This window comes from Pelodiscus sinensis, chromosome 5 (genome assembly GCF_052426305.1).
Source record: "Pelodiscus sinensis isolate ZL-2025 chromosome 5, ASM5242630v1, whole genome shotgun sequence".
Classification (NCBI taxonomy): domain Eukaryota; kingdom Metazoa; phylum Chordata; order Testudines; family Trionychidae; genus Pelodiscus; species Pelodiscus sinensis.
The window spans coordinates 63,424,524-63,443,628 of record NC_143056.1 but is presented as its reverse complement, the minus strand read 5'-3'; the positions used below and the strand labels follow the sequence as shown (position 1 = coordinate 63,443,628).

At 41.7% G+C, this 19,105-nt stretch overlaps 1 protein-coding gene across 2 annotated transcripts in view; it reads left to right on the top strand.

Moving 5' to 3' along the window:
• INO80 (INO80 complex ATPase subunit) overlaps nucleotides 1-19,105 on the top strand; it is a 148,684-nt gene that overhangs the window by 31,446 nt on the left and 98,133 nt on the right. Inside the window, exons 5-12 of one of the 2 annotated variants that reach the window (XM_075927122.2) lie at nucleotides 1,866-2,030; nucleotides 7,384-7,504; nucleotides 8,809-9,023; nucleotides 12,710-12,763; nucleotides 15,972-16,175; nucleotides 17,411-17,606; nucleotides 17,819-17,886; nucleotides 18,228-18,437. In XM_075927122.2, the coding sequence (XP_075783237.1) occupies nucleotides 1,866-2,030; nucleotides 7,384-7,504; nucleotides 8,809-9,023; nucleotides 12,710-12,763; nucleotides 15,972-16,175; nucleotides 17,411-17,606; nucleotides 17,819-17,886; nucleotides 18,228-18,437 (1,233 nt within the window). Of the gene's footprint in view, nucleotides 1-1,865; nucleotides 2,031-6,720; nucleotides 6,889-7,383; nucleotides 7,505-8,808; nucleotides 9,024-12,709; nucleotides 12,764-15,971; nucleotides 16,176-17,410; nucleotides 17,607-17,818; nucleotides 17,887-18,227; nucleotides 18,438-19,105 lie in introns of those variants that run through there. The other variant, XM_075927123.2, reaches the window with a different exon arrangement.

Below are 19,105 nucleotides of genomic sequence, written 5' to 3'. Positions count from 1 at the left end.
CTACCAAAGCAAAACAGCGTGTTCTACACTCGGGTGTATGTCTGGGGAGAGGATGGGTGAGAGAATGACTACACATGACAGCTTTTAACCACATTGGTTACTGTGTTACTGGAAGGCTCTCTGATGCTATAGTAATGTGTGGTATAAAAATCTATGTAGGACAGAATCCAGTTATGGTCTTCTTGGATCAGGACTTTAGTACTGAACTTATGACACTCAATGAATGATAGTATTTTGGTTTATGTAAATGAGAGATACATGTTCAAAAACATAATGTATATTTACTACTTTGTCCAAATTACAATTAGCTGCAGACAAATAAATGAAATAGACATTTGAGGCCCAATTCATTATTGCTCCAGATCTGAATGGGACAGAAGAATAGCAGGGAATGGCTTTATGCTCCTTTATTCTGGAGTTGTTCCCAATGAACGTAGTTTTAGGACTTGGCATAACTTGTACCTCAATATGGATGGCCTCAAAGGCTCTTCTGGCTCTCTATGAAGAGAACGAATGTTTCATTTTGTGTATTGTGTTTGACTTTTGAGGAATGCTTTCCTGCCTTCCAAACTAAAAATTATCATAGTGGCTCGGGCCAAAGATTCATCAAATTTGATATCTTGCTTTTGATAGTTGCTAGTATTTTAAGTAGACAGAAATCTCATAAGATGTTTAGCCAATTATCCAATACAACATGTGATGAGTAGGGATGTTAGATATCGTTTAATTGAATAATGAAATAATTTGTGTAACCACACAAAAATGTCTTATCGGTTACATGGTTATTCGATAGTCTGCAGGGGTGAAAGCCAGTGCACTCCTGGCCCTGCTCCCAGGAAGCTCCCTGCCACCCTGCACTGCTGCCTCTGTATCAGAAGCAGCAGTGTAGGGTGGCAGGCGGAGCCAGTCCATGAGGGAAGCTGCGAGGGGAGCTCCCCGCAAACAGGAGCTGTGCCAGCATCTTGCCTCTCCCTCCCCCGTGCTGCTGCCTCTGATAAAGAGGCAGCAGTACAGAGGGGCAGGCAGTTCCGCATGAGCCAATATGCATGGGGAGCTGGTCTATCAGAGGCAGCAGTGCATGGGTGCGGAGGGGCATGCGGCTCTGTGGGATCCAGGCCTCATAGGGAGCCAGCTTAAAAGTCAGCTTCTCTCGGGCACCGGCTCCTTCCCCCTTGGTCTAGAATGTGAAAAGGAAAGTGAAGAAAGGAAAGTGTGTGTAGTTTCTGGGATTAACCGATAAGCCTAGGCTTATCGGTTAATCATTTACACGACTATACGCTAACATCCCTAGTGGTGAGATGTGGGGGGTGTGTGTGTGTGTAATATTCCTTTCTGTCCTCCATTGTTGATCATCTTGTGTCTAAAATCATGAGGTTAAATTTCATATAGGATTTTTAGCTTTGTTACTGTAATAGAATTCCTGTATCCTTTCGTTAATCCAGCTATGGTATTTCTGATTAGTTGCAGCACTAAAATATGCATGTTAACGTGAACACTTGAAGGAAAAATTGCTTGTCATTTACAACCCCTTCAATTTAATCAGATGTCTCTTTGAGTACAAATAATACAGGAAAAGGAATTAGAAACAGTGGTTAAACTAAAGGAAATGGTGTAGAAATTGCAGCTTTGACTGCATATGAGGCATTTCATTTCTTAGGACAGACTAAGAAAACTATTTGTGTTTTGCATGGAAATGCTTCTTCATGATTTCAGATAGGGGGCACTGTATGAATGGTATCTATTACAGTTTAGCCATTTCTTCAGTACTTAGGAAAACAAATGCAAAGGAATTCTTCCTAAGCAAAAAATTCACTAAAAGTTATGTGATGGTGGTGTTAAACTAGATATGCTTTCACTCTTCCCAGAGCATCCTCCTGAGTGATGATTCCAGTGACACAGATTCACCAAGTGATGAGGATGGAGAAGAGGAGGAGGAAGAGTTTTCTCTTAGCAGGGAGGAGCTTCACAATATGCTGCGATTGCACAAATATAAGAAACTGCATCAAAGTAAATACAGCAAAGACAAAGAGGTAAAATATCCAGAATGTGAACACACCTCTCCCCAGAATATGAACACGCCTCTCGTTAATTTTTTACTTTTGTTACCCCTTCCCTTTTTTTAATCTAGCGCAACATTTTAATGGGTCTTAAACTTATTTTCAGAACTGAATTCTGAATTCTAATTTCTGGCAGACTAGGAATCATGCCATTTTGAAGCACTCCAGGACAACTTAAAACTTGGTCCAAACTACTGTAGTTTAGTTACAGGCCAATGGGAAAGCCGCTGACCTTAAATCCTCGGTATCCCGCATTCTGAGAAACCCCCGACATTACATAAACACCAGTGCACTGCTGGTGTCTCTCCTAACCACAAACCATGTCCCCAGCTAGTGAGTGTTCTGAGATTAGAATTTACTTTGCAAGTGTAAGAAGTGAGGTGTTATGGGATACATCTTAGTATAGCTTGCTCCCACAGTTCCTGTGGAAATGGTATATTTAAACCACAGACAGCAATTCATAGCCCACATGCCACCTTTCGGCAGCGAGAGAACAGTCACGAGCTCTCTACATTTTCAGCACAGGTTTCTGTATTTTATTTTCCTTTTGCATTTCTCCTTGGTTTTGTTGGTTTTCCATTTTTCTCAGTTTTTCCTTTCTTCACTTTCCTTTTCACATTCTAGACCAAGGGTCTCAAACTCCCAGGCTACAGACCTTCCCTGGCCGAAGTGATTGCGCAATCTAGCCCAGGATTTCCGAGGGCAGGGGGAGGAAAGGATGCTGTCCATTACTGGCCCCCAACAGAAGAACGGCCATACTGGGTCAGACTAAAGGTCCATCTAGCCCAGTATCCTGTCTGCCGACAGTGGCCTATACCAGATGCCCCAGAGGGAGGGATCACAACAGGTAATCCTCACGTGATCCCTCCCCTGTCACCCATCTCCAGAGAACAGAGGCTAGGGATACCATTTCTACCTATCTTGGCTAATAGCAGTTGATAGACCTAACCTCCATGAATCTATCTAGCTCTTTTTTGAACCCTGTTAACATTCTAGCTTTCACCGCATCCTCTAGCAAGGAGTTCCACAGGTTGATTTTGCGCTGAGTGAAGAAAAACTTACTTTTATTTGTTTTTAAACCTGCTGCCTATTAATTTCATTTGGTGACCTCTTGTTCTTTTATTGTGGGAATAAGTAAATAACTTTTTCTTATTCACTTTCTCCACACCACTCATGATTTTATAGACCTCCATCATATCCCCCCTTAGTCTCCTTTTTTCTAAGCTGAAAAATCCAAATCTTTTTAATCTCTCTTCATATGGGACCTGTTCCAAAACCCTAATCATTTGTGTTGCCCCTTTCTGAACCTTTTCCAATGCCATTATATCTTTTTTTTTTTTTTAAATGAGGCGACCACATCTGTATGCAGTATTCAAGATGTGGCCATACCATGGTTTTATATAAAGGCAATAAGATATTTTCTGTCTTATTCTCTACCCTTTTTGAATTATTCCTGACATTCTGTTTGCTTTTTTGACTGCCACTGTACACAGAGTAGATATTTTCAGAATCCTTGGCCCTTCCTCCTATCATAAGTATCCTCCCCCTATTGCTACACCCTCCTTCTCCTCCGCCCCCTTCCCACTCCCGCATGTCACTCCCCAGGACATGACTTTGGGGATCACTGAGGGAGCTTGGCACAGTGGCAATGGCTGTGTCCTCCCTCCTCCTGCACTCCTTGCCGTGGCATGATCTGTGGGGGAAGCGGTGCACACTGAGCGGAGCAAGTACGTCCAGTACTCTGCTTCCTTCAGCTCTTGCCACTGTGAAGAGTGTGCAGGATGGGGCATGCTGCTGCTGCCACACCAGGGCAGCCCCCCCCCCCCCAAATGATCCCCGAAGCCACATCTTTGGGGACAGGGTGCCATAGGTGGGAAAGGGCAGAGTGATGGCAGGAAGGGGCAAAGCATGGGAGCAGGTAATGGAGAGGCTCCCCTCCCCCCCATCCTGCCTTCTTGGCATCTTAGGCTGGATTGCTGGCAGTGGTCTGTGGGCTGGGAGTTTGAGACCCCTGTCCTAGATGCTATACTCCACACACACTTACAGATCCCTCTAACTTTCCTTCACTGACTATCTCTCTGTCTTTCCCTTTCTGGGAGAAGATGGGATCCTGCCACTGTCACAGTACTTTTAGATCGCTCCAATTGTTAATGGACCTTTCTGATTCCAACATTCCATCTCTTCTTATGTTAAAGGAATGTTGCCCAAACTGTTTTGCTTTCTAGTTGAATTGCAATAGAAAGTGCGGGGGGGTGTGAATGCCCCCTGTATTATCCATTACATGCTGACAAACCGTAGTGCTGGGTCAGAATCTGAAATGAAAATTGATGCTCTCACTTCAATTCTCTTGTCAGTTCCAGCACATGTGGGGAGAAATAGATAATTTTCCCACCCTTTTTTATTGCTTCTGTCAAGTTTTCTCTATCCATTTTCATTCAGTGCAATCTTGTCAGTGAGTGGCCCCCTTCCAGTGCTTCCTTGTGCCCTTACGATAGACTGGCACACAGCCTCTTGGTTCAGTTTTTACCCTTCAAAAACGTTCTTAAATATAGTCTGCTCAGACTTTCATAAGTCTAATGACAGCAACCCTCCAATGACAGCAGCAGAGCTAAGTCTGATTTTATTTACATAGAGTTCTTCTTCTGTGGCCTTTAGCAGGGAACAGTTCCTCCTCCCTGAGCATCTGTCCTTCAATGTCCTGTTGCCTTTTATAGGGAAAACAGGTGATTCCTACTTAGTAACTAGTTGGCTGACCTCAGGCCTCTAGCCTGTTAAGGAGGCAAGCCATTATTTTAATGAATCACATACTGCTTTTTGGGATGAGGCCCCAGTCTAATTCTGCATGCATTCATGTTCCTGAACGCAACTGTTGTTTGGCCTTTTTAAAAAGAAATCCAGGCTGATTACACTAGTTGATATTTTGAGTTTGTAGCTGGTTGTACCATTCAGCTGAAACATCCACAGTACTGAAGTGCAGCTTAGTAGCTTGTCCCCAAGGAAGAAGAGAGAACATGCATACAAAAGAGTTTAATTACAAATTGTGCCAGAAGTCTCATTGCTTCTCCAAAAGCTTCCCACCTAACCAGAGCAGAAGATTAATCTGGCAGTATGTTAGAATCATAGAGCTGGAAGACACCTCAGGAGGTCATCAAGTCCAGCCCCCTACCCAAGGCAGGACCAATCAAAACTAAAAAGTCAAGTGAACTAGAGAGCAGCACAGAGATTTCCCTGTTATCTGAAATTGGCGTACATTACTTAGTTATTATGATGAATAGTACTTCAGAAGTGTTGATTTAACTACTGAAAATGTTTGGACAACTTTTTGTTGTTGTTCATTTGACAACCTGCATCTTAGTCAGACTTGGAGTAATTCATAGAATCATAGAATAATAGGATTGGAAGGGACCTCAAGAGGTCATCGAGTCCAGCCCCCTGCCCTCAAGGCAGGACCAAGCTCCACCTACACCATCCCTGACAGATGTCTATCTAACCTGTTCTTAAATATCTCCAGAGAGGGAGATTCCACCACCTCCCTTGGCAATTTATTCCAATATTTGACCACCCTGACAGTTAGGAATTTTTTCCTAATGTCAAATCTAAACCTCCCCTGCTGCACTTTAATCCCATTACTCCTTGTCCTGTCCTCAGAAACCAAGAGGAACAAATTTTCTCCTTTCTCCTTGTGACACCCTTTTAGATATTTGAAAACCGCTATCATGTCCCCCCTTAATCTTCTTTTTTCCAAACTAGTTGCTTTAAGCATTCTTTTCCTAGCCTGATCAATGGACATACTACTTTTGTTGTTGTCTGTAGAGTCATGGAAGTGATGTAAGGGCTGGATTAAACAATTCAAAACCAGATGCTGTACCCTCTTCATGCTTAAAGGAATGCTATCCACTTCAATTAAAATTTAAATAAAACTTTCTGCCCTGTGGTTCCTCTGGCAGCATTTACGGCACTGCAGTTGTGTTTTCCTATTTTTTAAAAAATGTTTTTTCTCAAATTGCTATGTGAAACAGGGCCACACAGCAACTAAGGACATGGAGGGATTAGGTAGGAATAACTTCACACAAAATGCTTTGTAATGCACAAAGGACTCTGTGTGTGAGGCTTGGGCTATTGCTACCCCAGGAGAGGTATGATGGAGTGGCACCAATGAAATCACCACCACACAGTAGTCCTCTACTGGGTTGGTGTCCATAGGAGTTGGAGGCACCCATTTGTAGGAATACCTGCCCTGGCTGCCACTCAGATGTATGAGAGCAGCCTTTCAGTTCCCTCCTTTCTTTTCTCTAGAGATTCAGGATGGTTTGACCTCAGGTTCTTCCTTCATCCAAGGGAGAAACAGTAGTGTCTGGTTTCTCACACTGAGTAGTAGGATCAATTGTAATGACTCTCACTAATTCTGAGCAGCTAGAAGCTACAAAGACAGGGCCTACCCTTTCCCTAGCTGCTGAGAGATGCTGTGGTGGCCATGATTCCCTTTCTACCTAGAGTGCACCAGAGCAACCAGGAGCATCCTTTCCCCTTCATTGGTGTCTGGGGGTAAGGGATATACCTCACAGGCCCTCTCTTTTCTCTATCACACTCAGGATAGCCTGAAAGACATCATCTTCCCTTGATGACCCACACCCTTCTCAAGATACAGCAGTGGCAGTTGTTGTCCCTCCCCCCCATCCTCTCCAGCAAGCTGGTTCCTAATCTGCTTTGGTGATGGGAATGGGGCTGTACATGGCTTTCTCTCTCACAGAAGCCTGCCTGCAGACTTGACAGACATCACTGCATTGGCTAGACTAGCCATATTTTCACTCTTTACTTTGAAACCATGAAGGTTAGAAACTAATTTTTTTTAAAAATGAAAACCAAGATTCTGATTTCATCATGTGACTGCAGGAGGTGGGGCCCTAGACATGTTTTCATGCTTTCATTCAGTGCAGTTTTTTGAGCACCCTATTAATCGTTTGGTGGGACCCTGATGGCTGTGTGCGCTTTGCGTAAAGTAGAGATTTCAGTTATAAAATGGGAATTATAGTAACTATATAGGTTTTAACAACACAGTGTTGTAGAGCCAAGAAGATGGCTATTTGAACTTAGCTCAAGCATTGCACACTGAGATCTGCAGGCTCTATTGTGGCTCTACAGACAGTTTTTTCATATTTATTAGTGAGATGTCTTCACTTGGGCACCTAATCTTAATCCAGATCAGTTCAGAAGAGATGGAGGAGTACATATGTTCCAAACTTTTCTTTATGGACAAGATTTGAATTTGTTTACCTACCTATATTTGTTAAGAGTTGTGTTGCTGAACTGTTTACTTTTGCTTCAGTTGCAGCAATACCAGTACTACAGTGCAGGGCTACTCTCCACACATGATCCCTACTATGAGCAACAGCGCCATCTCCTAGGGCCCAAGAAAAAGAAGTTCAAAGAGGAAAAAAAATTAAAAGGTGAGTAACCCGTGTTACTAACTCGAGTTTGTGTGACTGGACTTGTCATGCTGTGTTTCCACTTAATAATGAATATTAATCTTCAGTACCATTGATGGTAGATAGCTAGGAAATATTTTATAGAAAGAACCTAAGACAAGGGCGGTGTCTTATCTGCTCCCTTTCCCTCCCCACACTCCTGAGAGAGTTGATATGAAAACTGGGATTAGAAATTTGCAGCTCCTGCCTGCTAGTTTTGGTCTCTGACTACTAGACTATGCCTGTCTTATCACTCTAGAGTTAATCACCCTATGCTCTATTTCATTACTCAGTGGTATTTTGGAATCAGCATATATTATTCCATACTGTAGTTCTTTTTCTCAGTTTTATGGCAAATGCTTGAAAAGAACAAGGAGTTGCCAAGTATCTGGCTAATTCTTCCTGTAAGTATTAACCTTCTAAACAAGGAATTACGGGGATTGAGACCACAGTCTGGAAAGTGGTGGGATGTGTTAGGAAATTGCCTTGTGAGGTGAAATAAAGTAGATGTAGAGTTTCTCAGAGGATTGTTTTTCAGGAAATGCAGTTTCCTTTCTTGACTGAGCTGTCAGCAGCTGGAAATCTGGAAGGAAACAGGAAGAGTAGATTGTCAACTATCCATGCAAAGTGGATTCTGCCTAATGCAACTATTGAAAGTCTGATCTATGTTCAGGGAGCTTATTTTGGCCTTCCTTCCTTCCCTGTCCTCTTGCACATGTTTAACTAAATGTGTTTCTCTCAGAAATGTATAGTGTATTTGACTTTGCAGAATCTCAGCAGCTTACTTGTTTATTATCCATTCTAGTGTGTGTCTGTTTCCTCTGAACACATGGTATCTGTACTAAATATAACTAGACATCTCCTTCAAATGACCAGCAGCTTGGTTGAAACTTATCATACTGAATGCTGCTGATCTTGTTCTTTTTAAATGTCTGTGACTAAAGCTACATTCAAGGGCAGAAAAACATACCAGCTTCCAAGTATTTTACCTCAACAGACATGTTTACCTTGGCAGAGGAGTATCTAGCTCTCATCATCTAGCAATATGAGAATTTTCCTATTTAATGACTTAAATGATGATGAGGTAGCTAGTGTTATGACTTGGTGGGCCCAGAATGGGATGAACATAGAGCTACTCTTGAACCCAGTCCCCTTTTTGCTGGTCCTACTTATTGTTGGATATAAAGTCACTAGGAAAGCAGGGCAAGGGAGGGTGTATGAGTTGATGTGGAGGATTACAAATGACAGGAAAATAAACTGATCTTGTGACCATTGTTCTTATGTAGCCAAATTAAAAAAGGTGAAAAAAAAGAGAAGGAGGGATGAAGAACTCTCCTCAGAGGAGTCACCAAGACATCACCATCACCAGACCAAAGTTTTTGCTAAGTTTTCTCATGATGCACCTCCACTAGGGTCCAAAAAGAAGCATTTGACCATCGAACAACTGAATGCCCGCCGACGGAAAGTATGGCTTAGCATTGTCAAAAAGGAGTTACCAAAGGTGAGCTTGGCCAATAGCATTGAATGGGGAATGCCAAGGCAGAGAAGGTTTGACACTTCAGGATTTTAGAATGCACAGGAAAACAAATGCAGTTTTCTGTGGATCCCCAGATATCACAGTCAGGGCCGGCTCGAGCCATTCCTGTGCCCCGGGCAGCGGGCGTGCGTCGCATGCGCAGTTTCGCCCCTGGGCGCACGGTGCATGCGCGGCCCCGGCGCAAACTGCGCACCTTATAGCTGCCATCAGGCGCCCCCCCCCCCCCAATAGGTTGGCGCCCCAGGCAGCTGCCCGGCTAGTCCCCTGCTTAATCCGGCCCTGATCACAGTAATATTCCATAATGCATTTGTTGCTGTGTTTGTAAGTGCTGTGTTGAGGTGCTTTCTCAATGTCTCTGATTTTTTTAAAATCAAGTGTTCAATAGATTGTAAGTAGGTATACAGTTACTGCAGACAGGAAGAGGTGAATTCTACAGAAACAAGGAAAAGGCTGGCTGTGGGAAAAGTAGAGAATGGAAAGAATGTCAAGAGTGTTGGAGATGAGGGGAGGGATAGATAGGTGGGTTGTTCAGAAAATGAAGAACGTGTGAAGCAAGGCTTCTCTCTGAATTGGCTTAGTGCTGCACAACATTTAAAGGAAAGTTATTATACAAAGAGCACTCATACTAATTTTACAACGAAGAAAAAATATGTGAAGTAGTATTCAATATAACACTGGTTGAAGGGTCTTTTAGAGAACATTGTGCAATTTGTATTGAAGTGTGCTTGCTCAATTTAACAAAACTAACTAGACAGGTCAAAAGAAGACTTTTATTGTGTAACAAAAAATTCAGGGAGTCTCTTTTGTTTTCCCATACTTTTTTAGTATGTTATAATAATACACTAATTGATCTTAACTTTGTAGCAACTGCAGTTCAGATGATACTGGGATAAAGAGGGACGATTTTAGCCATAATGTTCAGAGGGTCCGCTTCTTCAAGTGTGTACTGTGAAGTGCTTCTCTGAAAGATTGGAGACTTTTGAATAGCTATGTTAGTGGAGGCCATTCATGAGCCCTGTGTCTCCTTGTGATCCATATAAAGGATGGGGCCACTATGACCTTTCCACAGTTCCCTCTGGCTGCCCATAATAGAAAGTCAGAATCTGGGGACCGTCCAACCTGCTAGTTCTTAACTCAGAGTAAGCCTTGAAAAAACCTCTTCAGAGCCTTCAGAATTCTTCGGATACAGCTGGCTTACAACTGCTGTGCACAATACTGACTCATCTGTACTGAGTACTGATGGGACGATGAGATCCTCTCTGTGTAAGCACTTCCCTCATTATAGAGCCCCTCAACATGGTAGTTTTGAAATCGGGGGTGGGGCTTCAAGCCTGTCCTTCCTGTGACAGACTGATTCTGTTCTGAGACAGGTCCAATTGGTGCCTCTCGTTTGGGAGATAACAGTTGTTATAAAGAGAAGAGAGAAGCATTAGCAGGTCCTTCAAAAAGGGTTTTTGTATTTGCACATACTTCCCTGCCTCTATAACAAGTCTTGGTGATAAAGGAAAAAGCAAAATTAAATAAGAGTATCCCCAGAGGCAGGGTCCCAAAAAGGCTTACTACAAGTAGGGATGTGGCCAGTTCACCAGTAAGCATCATTCTTACCCAGCCACCACCTCCCCAACACGTGCGGGATCCTGGTTAAATGTAACATTTAACTGGTTAACTGGGATTTTTCATTCCTATATGCAAGTGGCAAATTGCCAATCTCTCCTGATCAAATGTGACTCTTTGATCTGGAATAGAGTAATGCCTTTCCAATCTGAGATCCTGTCTGACAATAGGGAAGAGCTCACAAGAATACTTGAGGACAGTTGATGGCCAAGATCTTTCTCTACAGTGTGGTGGATGCTCTGACACCATGGGCGGATCTATGGCCACAGTGGTGACAATGCTCAGAGTACCATAGCTTCATGTGGCAGGGATCAGTAGGGAAGTACAACCCATGACTGAGGATCTGCCTCGTGAAGTTATTTAATGAGTGAAAAACTTTAAAGCTATCTTGTTCTCCCTAGGGATTTACACCTTAATATCAGACTACAAACTGTACTATTCTCAACTCCAGTTGAGGCAAATCATCTTACCTATCAGCCAACCTAAATATTCTGCCAGAAAAAGTCTAGTCCTGCAGAGATCATCATCCTGCCTTTCCTTGGCAAGGCACCCCTCTCATACCTTACATTGAGAAATTTGACAAGACTTTTGAGAACCCATCAGATCCAGTCCCCAGATCGTGATCTTCAGAAGCCATCTAACTTCATTCCAGCAAGCATGGTCTTCCATAAAATCAGACAGATATACTAGAGATCATCAGCCATGTCTACCCCTCCACTTGCATTCTTTGTCTCTTTCCCTTCCTTTTTGGGGGCTCCTGTTACAAGTGGAAGTGGTCTTCTTTCTTCATCTAGGAGCTATAGAGGAAGTGCCCTCCACTGTTCTGGGGAAGAGGGTTCTTTTCCTGGTATTGTTGTATTCCAAAGGGGGAAAGGGCTTCAGATTATCCTGGATTTGATAAGACTCATATATATGCTATCTTGGATTCAGGATAGTAAGTTTTTTGCCTTCATAGTTCCATCTCTCCAAGCTCAGGACTGATTCGTGGCTCTCAGTTTGCATAAGACTATATAGCTGTTCATATGGCCGACGGGAAGTACCTACTATTCACAGGAAAACCCAACCATTACTAGTACAGAGTGCTGCCCTTTGGACTCTCCTGCATCAAGAATGTTCACAAAATGCCTGGCAGAGATGATAGCACATTTAAGGAGAAAGAGGATCTTTCTTATACCGGGACGACTGGCTAATCAGAGGCATGTCTCAGAATGAGACTGCAGTAGCCTAGAGAATGCCATTTTTGTTTCCAGTTAGGATACCTTCTGAACTTTAAGAAATGTTTTCTTGTACCACAAGATGATAGATTTCATAGGGGCTTTGATCAACTCTGTCAGGAAGAGCTTATCTTCCAGAGGACAGATTGTGGTCTCTCCAGTAAATGATAAATGGCCAAACCAGAGACAACAGTGGTGGTGCGTGCATGTTTGGATGGTAGGCCACATAATGGCATGTGATGTTAGTAGATGTTACAGCTGTAGCAGAGTTCAGTGTGCTTGCCATCCAGTATCATACGAACCAGAGTCACAGTCCTGCCCCAGTTGTGCAAGGACTCACATGGTGGTGGGACCCAAAGCATGTATCAAAAGGGATACCATTCTCTCTTCTCTCCCCACTAATGAGATTTATCTCACATGCCTCAGGGACAGTTTGAAGTACCCACCTGAACCATTCACATTGGCAAAGGACCTAGTCCCAGGAAGCCTAAACCTGCATATGAAATTGTAAGCAGGGAGTCTGGTGAAAAGAGGGTTAGTTGGACAGCAAAATTGCATTGTTTTGTAAGTTTGTTTTATGTAATTAGTGTAACTGCAATACGTGCATAAGGCCTCATAGCCAGGTTGAAAGCCATTCTAATGCTTCAGAAGCATGCAAAAATCACCATAATGCTTATAATTAGGTAAATGAAGAATGTATTATAATGCAGTTATATAGTGATTTGAGTGTGTGTAGTTTTTAAGAAATGGATACTTACTATATAAAATATTATCAATCCATAATCTCTTAAATGATGCATATATGAAATTGTCTTGTTTTAGGCATACAAGCAAAAGGCATCCGCACGTAATCTTTTTCTAACCAACAGTAAAAAGGTAAGGGTGGTCAAGCTTTGTTTGCTAATATAGCAGTTGTGATAGCACATAATGTATTGTTTTCATTACAGAGCTTTTCCCTCTCTCTCCATTTTCCCTCTACTTATCCATTTGCAAGTAGGAATATGACTATTTGCAATTGGTGATTTCAGTCCAGCTCTTTGGGTAAAGAGTCACTGAAGTAAATTGAAATGCTCCCATTGATTTTGATGGGGTTTTGGTCAGGCCCCGGTGAGCAAGTGTTCACATCAACAATTACCAACATTCTTTTTGGCCTTCTCTGCAAAGAGGCCAAAGATTGACTAGGCATGGAGAATAAACATGGTTCAGATGGGAACTAGATCGCTTTGGTAGAGCAGCATGTACATGTCAATTCTACATCCATCTTTTAGACCTAACCTACACTTCTGCATGTCGTCAATCTAAGTTATACAACTTCAGCTGTGTGAATAACGTAGCTGAAGCTGATATACTTTGATCACTTACTGAGTTATCTTCTCTGTGATAGTCAACAGCTGACGCTTTCCTGTCGACTCCACCCACGCTTCTGGTTCTGGGAAGTACCGGAGTCGACAGGAGAATGCTTGGTGGTCAATTTATCGCATCTGTACTAGACATGATAAATTGACTTTTGCTAGATCAATCGCTGCTCATCGATCCAGAGAGTAGTGAAGATATGCCCTTAGAGATCTTTACACTCCAGGTCTGTCTGTGTGGCATGTTTCATAAGCAATAGATGCTCTTTAAAAAAAGCAAACAGGGATTCTTGAAGATTTTGATCGGTTTCATTTTAGCTGGTAACAGTTACTTGGAGAATTTTAGTTTTCTGTTCTTTGATACAATAAACTGACTCCATTACACATCACTTCATTGACTTTTTTACTAAGTACTGATCCTGTACAGTGCTTCATTATTGAGAGTAATCCCATTGAAATTGATGTGGCAACTCAAAGTTAAGCATGTGTATAAATGTGTGCAGGATCAAAGCCTAACAATTCAGCAAATTTCTGCGTGATTCTAAGACAAATTATTAATAAATATTCTTAAATCTTTGGATCAGCAGATAGTGCCATTGTTTGTTCTATAGAAAATAATTTTTGAAGAACATTTGATAATGGCTTTCTTAGTGTGTGCAGTAATTTTTTGTATCTGCTGTGTGTGAGTGTGTAGCTAACTTAGCAGAGAGAAGTGAAGTGAAATATATTGTTGTGAATCAGTAGGGACAACTACAGATGAGTGAAGGACTCCCATTGATTTCATAAAGTGTGAATAAGTTGAGGGAGGGTTTTCTGCATTCATTTATAAGATATGCAGGAGAGGTGGCATCTCTTATGTATTTTAGGAGCTTTAAAACAGGCAGGATCTCTCCAGCATGTTTTCTAAAGTACATGGGAGTGTACCATGTGTTCTGGTACCATGTGGATGAATAGTTAGAGAATAAAGTATTTACAGCAGCTGTTGTCTACCTTTTGCAAACCTGCAGAGCTGCACAGCTCTGGAGAGAGAAGCTATGATCTGTTTTCTTCAAAACAGTCATATCCCCGTATCAATTGCTAGAAATTAATACTTCAGGAGTAAGCTCATAAACATCAGGAAATGCCAAAGGTAAGGTTGCACAAGAGTCCTTAACTCTGCCTCTTGTGCCTAAGCATTAAAATATAGCCTTTAATTCTGTGTTCACAAATACATTCTCAAATAATGCAGTATAACAACATATACTTTTTCTCTAACCTTAGGCCAGGTCTATGCTAGGGGATAACTTCAAAATAAGATACGCAACTCTAGCTACGTTAATTGCATAGTTGGAGTCGACATACCTTGATTCAAACTTTGGCGCCATCGCCACTGAGGGTGGTTGACGAGAGAAACACTCCCATTGACTTACATTACTCCTTGCAAGGAGTAGAAGTACCAGCACGAACAGGGGGTACCCTCAGTGTTCGATATAGTGGGTCCTTACTAGACCCACTACATCGAATACCAGAAGATTGACCTCTGGAGTATAAATATAAAGGTGGCCTTAGATACACAGTATTAAGAAGCTACATGCGTATCATTTTCTATTACTGGATAAATACTCCATGATAGATTCTATATGAAAAATACACAGTAAGCATTATTTATAGAACATAATCTATACTTAGTGTACTATATAGAATTATTGTGTAAAATATCTGCTGCATGTAGGTCCATCTACACATATAGTTAAATTGGCTTTATAGTTGACTACCTCACTCCTTGATTTGAACCTGAAGAAGGCTTTGCTGCTGGTTGAAAAGAAAATGTATCCTGCATGTTATTAAAATAAATACATTAGAGAAGAAAGGAACTTAACACAATGTCTAAGCCAGCAAAGATTTACTGGACCATGATGATGACAAAATTTGCATAATAGAATGACAAAATACTCTATATATACCTTTTTCGAAGGTTGTAGAAATAATTGTATGATATTATACTGTATAATTTAGAAATAGAATGTGATCATGTAACTGAAGACAGTATTATAATGCATATTTAAAGCAAGCATAGGCATGGACAGCTTTTAAACATAAAAAATCCCAATGGCAACTGTACACTAAAACACTTTTGCTACCATTGGTGCGGCCTCACTGTGTTGGTAATTGTAAAACATGTTAAAACATGTTAGGGCCCAGATCCATTCTCCTCCCACTCTCCCACCAAGTCCACTTCTACCAACAGCAACTTATCTTCCACGTGCAAGGAAGGTGAGTGCATGGCTGTGCTGAGGAGGTGGGCAGGATTAAAGTTCTTTGTGTTCACTGCACAGGCACAGACCCTTGAGGGAACGTAGCTTATGACCCCACAACCTCAACTCCTTTTTGTATAAGGACTTGCAATTTGACAAACGCTAGTTTCCCCCATATTATCTGTGTAGTGTAGTGTAAAAACACATAAAAGATTAGATTTCATGGTGGGAGATCATATTTCATGGTTTGTAATTCATTTTTCGTGGCTATGAATTTGGTAGGGCTTTATGGATAATATGTCTGTGAAATCATATATGAATTCTTTTTTTCTTTCAGATCCTGAAACAAAAGCTTTCTATAAATATAACATCAAAAGTTTTTGGAGGGTCAGCCTTGGTTGTATGAATTTGCAGCCATGTAACATCTAAATGTTGCCTTTTGTTGGTGGTAATTTTGAATCTTTGTCTCTGTCCCTGAATCCTTTATCTTCACCTCAGCTGGCCCATCAGTGCATGAGGGAGGTGCGTCGAGCTGCTATCCAGGCCCAGAAGAATTGCAAGGAGACTCTACCCCGGGCACGTCGCCTCACCAAGGAAATGCTTCTCTATTGGAAGAAATATGAGAAGGTAGAAAAAGAACACCGCAAGCGAGCAGAGAAGGAAGCTTTGGAGCAGCGCAAGCTGGATGAGGAGATGAGAGAGGTAGGAACAAAACACACTGCTGTCTGGCATGAGCCAGAGCATGGAGCTGAAGAAACATGAACATATACAATAGTCATACTCTTTAAACCGGAAGGTGTCAAATTCACCAATTGTTTTTCTTTTCAGTGATTTTCCAGATATTTTCTTTTACTCTGACTTAAAAGGATTTACCAGAATCTGCTGACAAATTAGCTATACCCAAACCTTCAGGTTACAAGAATTAGAGTTGCAGACAATAATGTTGATTAAGAGGGTATGATTAGTGAGATGTAGTGTGTGTGAATTGCACGTAGTACTCAGTGCTTTCTGTTTGTAGGAGACGATCTTTTAGTGATAGCAACTTTAGTTCTTCCTTACATTCAGAAATCAGGCTATTTTTCAATTCACTGGTGTGTTAGGCTTATTTTATCTCAAATTATGTATACAGCATAATAAAACATACAGAATTTATCTTCAGAACATATAAGAGTAATGGAGGACCCAACTGATGATTGTCCTGTGGTCCCTTTGTTTGTGGTACCATGCAAAGAGGTCACAAAGCAATAAGGTGGCCCTTTCAGGGAGTTCCTTAGGAGCAGTTCAGGGATTAATTCAAGCAGAATTGGTTATTTTAAGAGGAATTTGGAAGGATTATGTGCTCCTCATCCTTACTTGCTGGTAAAGAAACATGGGGCATAGAAATAAATCAGCCTGCTCAAAATGACAAAGGATGTCAATGACAGAGCTAGAATTAGAACTCTGGAGTTCAGGATTCCCAGTCGTGTGCTCAGATCAAATTGTGCCTTTATCTCATCCCATCTCCCAAGCATTTTTGTGACACTTTTCAGATCTTTTGCATTAATCCATTATAGCTAGATCTAAAAAATAGATCTTGTGGAACATTGAACTATTCCTCCTCATTCCTAACTTCTTACCCTGGTGCTGTTTTACTTGAAGATGCATTTTGTTTGTTATCTCTATCGTTATTCTCTCTTTTGAGTGAGCGAGTGGTAAGACAATTACAATAGAGTTAATTGCTGTGACTTAAACATATATGAAACTTTTAGTTGAGCATGCAGTTTTTCAGCCACCTGGATACTCCTGTCTGGTTTTAACATTGCAAAGATTAGATTGTTTATATGTGAAAGAGCTAAAAGGTTGATATATATAACTTGCTTACCTTGTCTTTTACTCTTCTTTAAACATTAAACCTCATTTCATCTCCCCCCCCCCATTTTTAAATTCTCTTTTCTCAGGCTAAGAGACAGCAGCGAAAACTTAACTTCCTGATCACTCAGACTGAGTTATATGCCCATTTCATGAGTCGCAAACGAGATATTGGACATGATGGAATACAGGAAGAGATTCTACGCAAGCTGGAAGATAGCTCTACCCAAAGGCAGATTGATATTGGTGGAGGGGTAGTGGTCAACATTACCCAGGAGGATTATGGTAAGGCTAGAAACAAAATTTCAGTAGGCCATAGGAACCATTGGAGGAGATTGGTTACTATATGCAGAGAATGGCACAGACCCTGGGGTTTCTGTGCTTGGAATATTATGTGAAGAAGCCTTTCTGGAAATAATTAGATTGTATCCATGTCTTTGAGGTGGTACTGTAGTGCAGTTTACTGACACGTTTTAACATGCTGATATTCTTTTCAGATAGTAACTACTACAAGGCCCAGGCTCTGAAGAACGCAGAAGATGCTTACCAGATTCACCAGGCCCGGGTGTGTATTTCATGGGTGCTTAAGATAGAAGGGGAAGTGGAGTAAATTGAAGAGGCACTAGAACAAGAATTATCTATAGTGATCTCCTTTTAAATTAGCCATATTTATTATGGATACTGAGCTGCTTTTAATTTGAGCGCTACCCTGTTCACTTCTGATTAGCTGAAAAACTGGAGGGTAAAGGATTTAAGGAAAACAAATTGTATAATCAAGCTACAGGGACAGGCTTGTTATCTGTTTCTTTGCAGGGGACCATATGTGGTAGCACATGAAGGGTGAGAGAGAATTTCTTCTATTAGGTTGCATCCTGTATCCTACCCAACTTTTCCCCTCGTTTTTAGACCAGGTCTTTTGATGAAGATGCAAAGGAGAGTCGGGCAGCTGCTCTACGGGCTGCTAACAAGTCTGGCACTGGCTTTGGAGAGAGCTACAGCCTAGCAAACCCATCTATCCGGGCGGGAGAGGATATTCCACAGCCTACCATTTTCAATGGTAAATTGAAAGGGTACCAGCTGAAAGGCATGAATTGGCTGGCCAACCTATATGAGCAGGTATGCTGGTGCTTTGCAGCAATTTACACCTATAGGGACAAATTCAGTCCTTGTATAATTCCATGGTAGCCAGTGAATGCTATTTATGCTATGAATAAATTTGGCTCCTGGTCTCTATTCCTAATCAGAAGATCTTTTATGAAGTGTAGAAACTCTTCAGATCTTTTTCGAGTGATGTCCCCGTGTGTGCTCTGCTCTTAGTTCCTGTTGGTGATGGGTCGCCCAGAGCTGCAAATTGGAGCATTGCAAAGCAGTTTCCCCACATTGGGCCACACATGTGCGGAAGGTGTCTCGCACCACTGCCTCCTGAGTGCCTAACATGTGCGGCCTGGCCCCTTCCTTTCAGTTCCTCTTCACCCGCCCTCAGCTGCAGATCAAGCTTTAACATGCTCTGTCACTCTCTTTACCTCAGATAGTTATTTAGTGTTTGGACAGTTCCTTTTATAGAGTTAGCGTTAGAAGTTTGTGTAAATAGTTTCTCTCCTTATCTTTACCTCAAGAAAAAAAAAATTTTCTTCCCCTCAGGGGATTTGAATGCAGCACTAGCCACTCAAGCATGGTGAACCAGGTGAAAAGAACAGAGACGAATCAGAAAACAGTATAATATTAACTAACATGTCTGCCTCCTCAGGTTTTAAGAAATGTACTGACTGCCGAGAGCCCATGCC